General features: G+C 38.6%; 1 protein-coding gene across 7 annotated transcripts in view; it reads left to right on the forward strand.

Moving 5' to 3' along the window:
- The first annotated feature begins 1,225 nt into the window (after nucleotides 1–1,225).
- Nucleotides 1,226–11,266, forward strand: part of fam131ba (family with sequence similarity 131 member Ba) — a 38,285-nt gene continuing 28,244 nt past the window's right edge. The window contains exon 1 of one of the 7 annotated variants that reach the window (XM_048202081.1): nucleotides 1,226–1,413. In XM_048202081.1, the coding sequence (XP_048058038.1) occupies nucleotides 1,386–1,413 (28 nt within the window). In that variant the 5' untranslated portion in view covers nucleotides 1,226–1,385. Of the gene's footprint in view, nucleotides 1,414–1,587; nucleotides 1,692–11,266 lie in introns of those variants that run through there. The other 6 variants (XM_048202080.1, XM_048202084.1, XM_048202083.1 and 3 more) reach the window with 6 other exon arrangements.

The raw sequence follows: 11,266 nt of genomic DNA on the forward strand, positions 1-11,266 counted from the left end.
AACATATGGTCACGTGACAAAAATTGCGCAGTATGGGGGGGCGACACTCTCCCTATAAAGAAAAAAATTGTGTATGTGTTTTAAAGTGTAAGTTTATGAGGATAAACAAAATGCCCTCAATTAAAAGTTTATTTCAGAAAAGAAGACAATGTAGATTTGATTTAAAACACGACAACACCAAGCGAAAAATGCAATGCTTAGAGAATTGTACTAAAAACATATTTTCGAAGCAGCGGAAAAGCAGTCAACCTCGACATCCGTCTGGACAGCTCCCTGTAATATTACCACATCACGCACACATACTTCATCCGTTCTTTTCCTCCTCCCATCCCTGTCATCCCTTCTTTCCTCTCCTCATCACTCTTGCTCTCTCTCTCTCCCCTCCTGAATACTAATTCAAGCTGCACAGCCTCATGCTCCTTAATATGATTCAAAGCACACCTCCTGGGTTAGCCCTTTCCATTCCTCTTCAAAGGTTCTTCTTCCGGCAGTGCCGGCTGAATGCAGTGACAGAATTTGTTTTAGAAAAAAGAAAAAAAGGGAAAAGGAAGGAACCTTGCTCGCTTGAGGCAGAGAGAGTGCGCATGTACAGTCTGGACAGCGTGTGTGCATGTGCGTGGGTATATTCAAGGTTACGGATCTCCACGGACATACAGGACATGACAAGCAATCATGATGAACTGGTGTTACATAGATGTACGAGACTCTTCAATCTGACCGTGAGGGGTGAGAAAGAGGGAGTCTGAGGGATAAATAGATGTTTGTGCGTGCTTTGGAGAGTGCAGGCGCAACAGGAAAAAATGGAGCAAGGGAGGGGTGGCAGAGTTGGGTGGGGATACAGATGCACCGCATTGTCAAACGATAATGGAGAGAACCAAAGAAAAGAGATGCCCTGCACGATTAGCCCTGATATTGATCCTTTCAGTCCAGGAACTCCAGGGAATTGCATGCAACTTCTGATCACCACTTTTTCCTTTTGTTGTCAATGACATTTCTCAATGTCACTGTTTGATACTACAACCAATTGTATTGATTTCAAAGGGGTTTATGGGAACATAAGTGGCCGGGGAGAGATTTCACACAGATCTCTCCCTTTTCACAGACACACTGACTTAGTGACTGACTAACTCTGATATCTCGGCTCACCAGAGAGTATTGAGGGGGTTGCAGTGAGGCAAGGAGAGAGGGAGGGAGGGAGGGTGGATGACGGCGAGAGCGTGTTGGAGGCGCACACACACACTCGCTCTCGTATACAGCCTTACAGAGACAGGAGGGGAGAGTCAGAGACGTGGAGAAGAAGAAGAGGAGTGAGAGAGAGGGAGAGAATGTCTGCTGAGAGGGTGGCTCTCGTTCCTCGTTCACAAACCGGCCCTCGCTGAGACACCATGGGCTGTATTGGCTCCCGCACCATCAGTAAGACCCTCTCCGTTTTGATTGCATTTCTTTTCCAGGTTGAAAGGAGACCAGCCAGGGGTAGAGAAGCGATAGGCGACGCTCCACTCGCGTGCATCCCCCCTTTCAGGGAAAACGTGTGTGTTTCTATGGAAACCTTTTGGTTAAAGGCCATTTGTCCTCCAGGTTTTGACAGGGATTCGGCACGCTGCTCATGGGAAGCCGGGATGGAGGTGTCTGCTTTTGAGAGCCGTTAACGCGTCTGGAAATTGATATCCGTATGTGTCCGCCAGCATGCGGTAGGTGCTGTTCACCCGGCAGTTTTAAAGATCTGAAGTGGATTTTTTGGAGCGTATGGATGCATATCCAGAGCATACGGTCTCAAAGACTCACCACATCTGACGCCGTGCTAAGGTCACGTCAGGAGATGTTTGTGTGAGAATGGCAGCAGTTCACAGGTTTGAGCGTGTACGTTTGAGCATGCGTGCGTTTCCCGAAGAGGTTAACTGAAGAGGGTGTTTTTCAGGATCAGAGGTGCAGGGTCCACACGTTCACGCGCAAAAAGCACTCAGGTGTGACGTGGAGCTGGATGCGCTTCACATGTAGGTCAAATTCTGCAAAGTCAACGACACCGGTGGGCACCTGTTCCCGCCAAACGGGTACGCGTTAACGCAGCCGTCAGTGACAAATTGCGGACGTTTTGGTGCGATTTATAACCGTGAGATGGCAGGCAGGCAGGCAGACTACCCCAGAGAGAGGATACAGAATTGTTCCTCTTAAACGTGTTTACTATGTTGTACGCCTATTAAGAAGAGGGCGCAGTATCAGAATAAACACGGGCGGTTGATGGAGTGATAAATAAATAAATGCTGCTGTATTTGACCTTTGATTGTCATTGAGCTGTGATGTCACAGGAACACAGAGTCTAGCTTTCTTTCACATAAAAAGCAGAAAGTGTCAGAGTGGGACATATTGTATTTATATCCTCCTGAGAGAACTAAATTTAATCATCACTTATAGAAATGCTTATTGTTTCTTGCATATTCAAGTTGTGGCACTGAATTTAGCTGGCTATTTGATATGTGCTCTGGAGAGGAGCGTGGATGGCATATTTAGTGTGTTTGGCTATAAATAGTGTCTACTTTACAGTGACCGAAAAGGAGAGGAGAGAGGACAAGATGCATGCTAAATAATATGGGTCAAGTGCCTCATATGGGCCTGTGGTTGTTCACCCCCTTATTTTGAGTGAAGCAAACACTTTTCATGTAAGCTGAGGAAATTTATGTGCTCTCGACATGTTGCACTGACGCTTTTATTGGCTCAACCGAGGCCTTGTTATCGATTTTTTTTGTTATTCCTGACTTCATGAGCTCACAAAGCAAATTGTTGCTACAGCCAGAAATAGGAACATTCTTAGTCTACATTGATCATCTCACAAATCCTTTAGAGATTCAGTGCTAATTTATTATACTTACAATTTTTTATATATATATATATATATATATATATCAGGCTTGGATTTTTTAATTGGAGTCCTGAAGCACTTACACAGCTATTGTTCCTCTCACAATATTGTGTAATGAATCAAACACAGCCTTTAAAGGGCACTACTGAAATACCTGAATCTGGTGACAGACTGTAAAGGGCAATTGCAATTTACTAATCAAAGTATTAAACTAGAATTGCCCTCTTGCTGCTTTCGGTAAACAAGCATGAAATGGCACTTCACAGGCTTTCCTCATTAAAGTTATGTTAGATAGGCTGTCTAACATATTCACTGGGAATATGCTATAATTATACTCTTCTGTACTTCATCAGTGAGGGTCAGCATTAAACATTAACATATTATTACGGATTAAGCTAGTATATATTTTCATATTTTTATAACAGGTAAAGGATGAGACTTGACACTTGAAAATATTAAGTCTAAAAAACTCCTTTACGATGATGTTCCTTTTATATATTGCCTATATTTTTATTTATATTCCATAATACATAGATCTTTATATGAAATACTTGTGTGTGTGTGTATATATATATACAGTGCTGCTCAGCGTAAATGAGTACACACCCTTTGAAAAGTAACATTTTAAACAATATCTCAATGAACACAAAAACAATTTCCAAAATGTTGACAAGACTAAGTTTAATATAACATCTGCTTAACTTTTAACATGAACGTAAGGTTAATAATATAACTTAGATTACACATTTTTCAGTTTTACTCAAATTAGGGTGATGCAAAAATGAGTACACCCCACAACAAAAACTACTACATAGTACTACATAGTACTTTGTATGGCCTCCATGATTTTTAATGAATGGAATGAACAAGTTGGCGACATTTTGCAACATCTATCTTTTTCCATTCTTCAAGAATGACCTCTTTTAGAGACTGGATGCTGGATGGAGACTGATGCTCAACTTGACTCTTCAGAATTCCCCATAAGTGTTTAATTGGGTTCAGATCAGGAGCCACTGAATCACTTTTTAAGCTGTTCTTCTTCATAAATCCAACAGTGGCCTTAGATGTGTGTTTAGGACCATTGTCATGTTGGAAAAGTGCATGATGACCAAGGGCACGGAGTGATTGTAGAATCTTCTCTTTCAGTGTAGAGCAGTACATCTGTGAATTCATGATGCCATCAATGAAATGCAGCTCCCCGACACCAGCAGCACTCATGCAGCCCCACATAAGGACTGCCTTACTGCCGCCACCATGTTTCACTGTAGGCACCATGCAGTTCCATCTTTTTTTATTCTCACTGATAAGTAAAGGTTTGCTGATCTTCTTGTTGCCTTCACCTTTCTGGTGTAAAGAAATTATTTCTTTCTCAGGTATTGTGACATTTCTCTTCCATGTGGTGCCATTGCTGACAGCATGAAATGGGAAGGGGTTTTAACACCCTTTTATAGTCAACTGTCTGCTGGACACCTGTGTAATGAATAATTAGACTCACCTGTGGTTGAATTCTTGTTAATTTGTAGTCTAAAACTTAGCTTTCAGTGGGGTGTACTCATTTTTGCATCACCCCAATTTGAGTAAAACTGAAAATTTTGTTCTCTAAGTTATATTATTAAACTTACTTTCATTAAACAGATGTTATATTAAACTTAGGCTTGTCAACATTTTGGAAATTGTTTTTGTGTTCATTGAGATATTGTTTAAAATGTTACTTTTCAAAGGGGGTGTACTCATTTATGCTGAGCACTGTAAATATATATATATACAGTCAAACCAAAAATTATTCAGACACTAGATATAATTTTTTATATTTTTTTACTAGTCGGTGCAGGACACTATAGTTCATTTATGTAAGTGAGGATAGCAAAATAAAGTAAACTGTGACATTTTATACCCAAAAATTCTTTATACAGTGGACTACCAGTAAAATTGATAAAAAATTGGAACCTAAAATTATTCAGACACTTTGACCTGACCATATTTTGCTTAAGTGTTATATCTGACATAATTAAGATTATTTTTTCTGTCACAGTTTAACTCATATTTTAATTGAATTTAACTCCTAATTTAGTGAATAAACTGTAATAATGAATGAAATGTTCAAGGTGTCTGAATACATTTTGATTTGACTATATATGTATATATATTATTCAGACACCTTGAACATTTCATTGTGTGTGTGTGTACCATCAAATATACATTTAGCAATGATAATTAGTTATTAGAAATATATCTGGCCATAGAAGTTTGCGATTGACCAATCAAACTCAAGTATTCCAGAGCAGTGTAACAGTATTGTAGTAGCCGAATAATGAATGATCTGACCTTATACTTCCATCCCAAGTAGATGTCTCAGGGGTGAAAAGGCAATAAGTTGAGAGAAGTGTGTGTTGGCTAGCTTGAAAGTGCAATCACACACTTCTGTGTCCCTTTTCTCTCTCTTTTTCTGTTCCTGTCTACTCTAGCTGTGTTCTCGTTTACTATTGAAATTTGTGATGTGCCTTACTCTTTTATGCTTTTGTTTTTGAAGTCACTTTGGATAAAAGCATCTGCTAAATTAATATAGATCAGTAAAACGTAGCAGGAATTTGTTTGTGACAGGACTGTGGGTGAGAGATGTTGTGTGGGTGTGTTTGGGAGGGCATCAGGTGGATGGCTCAGCTCTTGGCACTAATGCCGATGTTTGCACTGGGTCACTCTCTGTACGTGTTTGTTCTGTTCTGAGCTATTGCGTTACTCAGGGATGCCTCTTTGTATTGATTTAATTTCAAGCTCTGAAAGAGGGACAGACAAGCTGACATACAGATGGTCTCTCTCCTTTCTGTCTCTCTCTCACACGCACTCAATCTCATGCTCCTGTGTGTGTGTGTGCCGTTTGCATGTGATTGCATGATCCAGCTTGTGTGGTGACAGACACGGTCCAAGGTGACTGGCTCAGTATGATTGAAAGGTTTAGGAGGAATCATAGAGAGAGAGAGAGAAGGACATCAAAGAATAAGTAAGAAGAAGGGAAGAAGGGAGGCAGAGAACTGACAGACGGCAAGTTCTCAAATGTCTTTTGGTGAATGTGTACCTCCTTAACACTTCGGTAACACTTTGGAATACTGTTCCGTCATTAATACACAGGAACAAATGAGTAATGAGTAATTACTAATTATTTGGAACAGTATTCTAAAGTGAAAAGCATGATAACTTCCTAGTAATGACTGAAGTCATTGTAAGCTTTTGAAGTTTGATTGTAATAACTCAATATCCTTCTAAAGGAATTAGTGGTCATTTGGAACAGTATTCTAATGTGAACATCATGGTAACCCACTAGTAATGATTTGAGTCTTGCTACTTCCTTCTGAAGGAATTATTAATTATTGGGAACAGTATTCTAAAGTGAAGATCATGGTAACCCACTAGGAATGCCTCAAGTGTTTCCAAATCCATCAGAAGCAATTCCTTTCAAAAACCTCAAAAGCATACAGTGACTTCAGTCATTACTAGTGGGCTACCATGATCTTCACTTTAGAGTTAATTATATATTATGTATTATGCACATTAATTATGAACCTGTATATAGTAGTTCTTAGTAGTCCGCTGGGAGGTATGAAAAAATAGTAGTTATTGATTAGCTATTAGTGAAATACCTCATTCAATTGAGTGCTTATACTTACTAAATAGTTAATCAGAGCTTCTTGTTAGTTAATAGCATTTATGTTAATATTGCATTTACTCATATGTTCCTGTGTAGTTATTCATTAAAGGTGCCCTAGAATTAAAAATTGAATTTATCTTGGCATAGTTGAATAACAAGACTTCAGTACATGGAAATGACATACAGTGAGTCTCAAACACCATTGTTTCCTCCTTCTTATATAAATCTCATTTGTTTAAAAGACCTCTGAAGAACAGGCGAATCTCAACATAACACCGACTGTTACGTAACAGTCGGGGTGTACGCCCCCAATATTTGCATATGCCAGCCCATGATCGAGGCATTACACAAGGGCAGAACGTCTGGATGTGCACAGCTGAATCATCAGACTAGGTAAGCAAGCAAGAACAATAGCGAAAAATGGAAGATGGAGCGATAATAACTGACATGATCCATGATAACATGATATTTTTAGTGATATTTGTAAACTGAATCTAAATGTTTCATTAACATGTTGCTAATGTACGGTTAAAGTTACCATTGTTTCTTACTGTATTCACAGAGACAAGAGCCGTCGCTATTTTCATTATTAAACACTTGGGGCCCTATTTTAACGATCTAAACCCAAAGTGTAAAGCGCACGGCGCAGGTGCTCTCAGGGCGTCTCCAAATCCACTTTTGCTATTTTAACGACGGAAAAACGGTCTGTGCGCCGGGGCGCATTTTTGAAATGGGTTGTCCCTATTCTCTTAATGAGTAATGGGCGTAACGTTCAATAAACCAATCAGAGTGTCATCTCCCATTCCCTTTAAGAGCGAGATGCGCTCGTGCCATGGCGGATTGCTATTTACATGGCGGAATTTGTTGGCGGAAAAGCTGAACGCTTTTCAAGCGAAGAAACCGATCTGCTCGTGCGCGAAGTTAAAGCATGTTTGTGTGATGCACATCCCTGTGTGTAATAAGCAAAGTCAACGCGCACTGTGGACACGCCCAGAGACGCAGTTTCTACCAACGCGCTCTAACAAAAAAATATTGCGCCATTGACTTTAGACTTTAGAACAGGTTTGAGTTGGTCTATGGCGCAGTCTATTTTCAGCTCCTTAAAATAACAATGCGCCGGCAATGCGCCTGAACACACCTCTTTTTTAGACCAGCATGCCCATGGGCGCACTAACTGGCGCAAATGCATTTACTAATTTAAGGACGTGGCGCTGAACGGGAAAACGCGAATGGCTCCGGACGCAAACTAGCAAACACACTTGCGCTGCGCCTTGCGTCGCATTGCGCCGGGTGTATTATAGGGCCCTTGGAGTCTGTATAATTCATAAACACAACTTCATTCTTTTTAAATCTCTCCAACAGTGTAGCATTAGCCGTTGGCCACAGATCACAGCCTCAAATTCATTCAGAATCAAATGTAAACAATATAACAGTATACAATACTCACATAATCTGATGCATGCATGCAGTATGCATGACAAACACTTTGTAAAGATCCATTTTGAGGGTTATATTAGCTGTGTAAACTTTGTTTATGCACCGTTTAAGGCAAGCGTGAGCTCTGGGGGCGGAGTGTGCGTGATTTAAAGGGACCGCAACCTGAATCGGCGCATTTCTAATTATGCCCCAAAATAGGCAGTTAAAAAAATTAATTAAAAAAAATCTTTTGGGTATTTTGAGCTGAAACTTCACAGACACATTCAGGGGACACCTTAGACTTATATTACATCTTGTAAAAAAACATTCGATGGCACCTTTAATGACAGAACACTGAAACAGTATTCTAAAGTGTTACCATCGCTTCTGGTAACTGTGATTTTTTCATGTTCCTGGATCAACATATTTTGTTGATCCTGGAACAACATTCCTGTCTGAAAATGTAGTTTTATCCCAACCCATAAAACTAACCCTATCTATAACTTATCCCTAAAATCACCTAACCCTGGTTGTAAGTCTAAACTTGTCCCTCAAATCTGATTGGTTGATTGGAATGTTGTTCCAGGATCAGCAAAGATGATCCAGGAACATGTTGCACTTGTTGAAATCACGTTCACCATCACTTCTAATCCAGTGATGTCCATAAAGGCAACTGATCCTCAGCTCAATTCTAGGTTTTATTCTAATTGTGCCGCTTGACTTTCCTTTTTTTAAACCACTGACATCCAGTTTCAGCTGTCTGTTCCCTCAAACTAAATTTGAGACAGTAAAAGCACTTGCTTCTTTTACAGATTTCCATTAATATTAGGTTGAAGGTCACTTCATAAACCAATCATTTAGAGGTGAGTCCCAAGTGAAGAAATGTTCAGCCTCACAAGTCAATACTGTAATGAAATGGAATAAAACGTTCTCTCGTTCTTTCCCTCTCTTTTATAACTTCATAACTTCATTTATAACTGAAAGATGTTGCTTAAGTTAGAAATATAGCCCAGCTGGCATCAAAACGTACAGATAAATCACACAAAATGTGGTACTAAATTGAACTGCAGCCCTCATTGACTATCAAGTTAGACTGTAAGATATTTAGAGCATATAACATATAAAAGCCTATATATATATATATATATATATATATATATATATATATATATATATATATATATATATATATACAGGGAGTGCAGAATTATTAGGCAAGTTGATTTTCTGATCATATTTTTTTTCCAAGTACATTTTACCAATTCCAATCCACATCAATCTTAATAACTACCATTAATATTGTTTTTAATCATTTATAAGTGATACATAATAGTTCATGAAGGCTGGAAATGAAAAACGCCTATTATTCAGGTGTGCAGAATTATTAGGCAGGTTTTCTTTTACAGGCCAAATGAGCCAAAAAAGAGATTTAACTCAGACTGAAAAGTCAAAAATGATTAAATACTCATGAGAAGGACGCAATACTAATGCAATACTAGAAATTGCAAAGTTAAAGCATGACCAATGGACAGCAAAACGCTCATTGGGTCAGCGGGGTCATACAAAAACAGGTGGAAAAGAAAAGACGCATGTTAACTGCAAAAGAATTAAGAATTAAGGTGAAGAATTAAGTGTGAAACCATCAGGAACCCTTTAGTCTCCAGCGCCACCATTTTCCAGAACTGCAACCTACCTGGAGTCTCCAGAAGTGTGAGGTGTCAGGATCTCAGAGACTTAGGCTAGCTAAAGAATCCTAAAAAATGACCCGCTCTTAATAAAAATCACAAGCTGAAGTGTTAGAAAATACATGAAGACTGGGTTTTTATAGGCCTTATAGACAGACGGCTTGAGAGTGACTCTTGAAGGACCAGCACCACATCCTCTTGTACCACCGTTTGAAGAATTCATCTTCCAAAATCTGACAGTAAGTTTTAGAAGATCATTTTTAGTCCATATCTGCAAGACGGACATTTCAGGATAAGAGATGGACTAAAAGTGAACTCCCACATCTTACTGCCAGATTCTGGAAGATAAATTCTTCAAATGGTGGTACAAGAGGATGTGGTGCTGGTCCTTCAAGAGTCACTCTCAATCTGTCTGTCTATAAGGCCTATAAAAACCCAGTCTTAATGTATTTTCTAACACTTCAGCTTGTGATTTTTATTAAGAGCAGGTCATTTTTTAGGATTCTTAAGTCGTTAATCTCGATTCTCACACTTCTGGAGACTCCAGGTAGGTTGCAGTTCTGGAAAATGGTGGCGCTGGAGACTAAAGGGTTCCTGATGGTTTCACACTTAATTCTTCACCTTAATTCTTCAATCTTTTGCAGTTAACATGCGTCTTTTCTTTTCCACCTGTTTTTGTATGACCCCGCTGACCCAATGAGCATTTTGCTGTCCATTGGTCATGCTTTAACTTTGCAATTTCTAGTATTGCATTAGTATTGCGTCCTTCTCATGAGTATTTAATCATTTTTGACTTTTCAGTCTGAGTTAAATCTCTTTTTTGGCTCATTTGGCCTGTAAAAGAAAACCTGCCTAATAATTCTGCACACCTGAATATAAGGCATTTTTCATTTCCAGCCTTCATGAACAATTATGTATCACTTATAAATGATTAAAAACAATATTAATAGTAGTTATTATGATTGATGTGGATTGGAATTGGTAAAATGTACTTGGAAAAAAAATATGATAAAAAAATCAACTTGCCTAATAATTCTGCACTCCCTGTATATATAGGTCATTGACGAATAAGGTTTTTAAAAGTGTAAAAAAACAAAACATAATGGAGATATAATTAATTTTGAAGTTTTATTCAGTGTTAACATTAAGATTATGTGGTTTTTATAATCAATTAACACTGCTTTTGGCATGTTTTACAAGATGGACAAAATTTGTCACCAAAAGTCATTCGGTTTAACCAAAATTTCGGTTTTACTTTTGGTTATACCGAATGACAATATTTTCAAACAATGCTAACAGGCTAGCTAGCAAAAGGACAATCAAATGTTTTATATTTAGTACAAGTTTTTAAAACATTACAACAAAATTTTCCATGTTTTATAGCGGTTGTACCGAATGACCTGATGTTTCAGGACATGCGTATGAGCAAGTGAAAACATATATTTTTCAAATAGTTAAAAGAGAGTTAGTTACTTTGCTTCAGGACCATGTGGTCCTTTGCAGGTGTCTGAATGATGTCACATCCTGTCACATGATATTGACTGCATGACTTGATCCAAAATGGTCCCTTTATGTTGATTACTTCGAATGACATCAATGAAATTCATTTTTCCAGACACTCTTTCTCATAAAAAGATTTCTACACATCATTTTAATATCATTTTG

The sequence above is a fragment of the Megalobrama amblycephala genome, linkage group LG9 (assembly GCF_018812025.1).
Source record: "Megalobrama amblycephala isolate DHTTF-2021 linkage group LG9, ASM1881202v1, whole genome shotgun sequence".
Lineage (NCBI taxonomy): Eukaryota > Metazoa > Chordata > Actinopteri > Cypriniformes > Xenocyprididae > Megalobrama > Megalobrama amblycephala.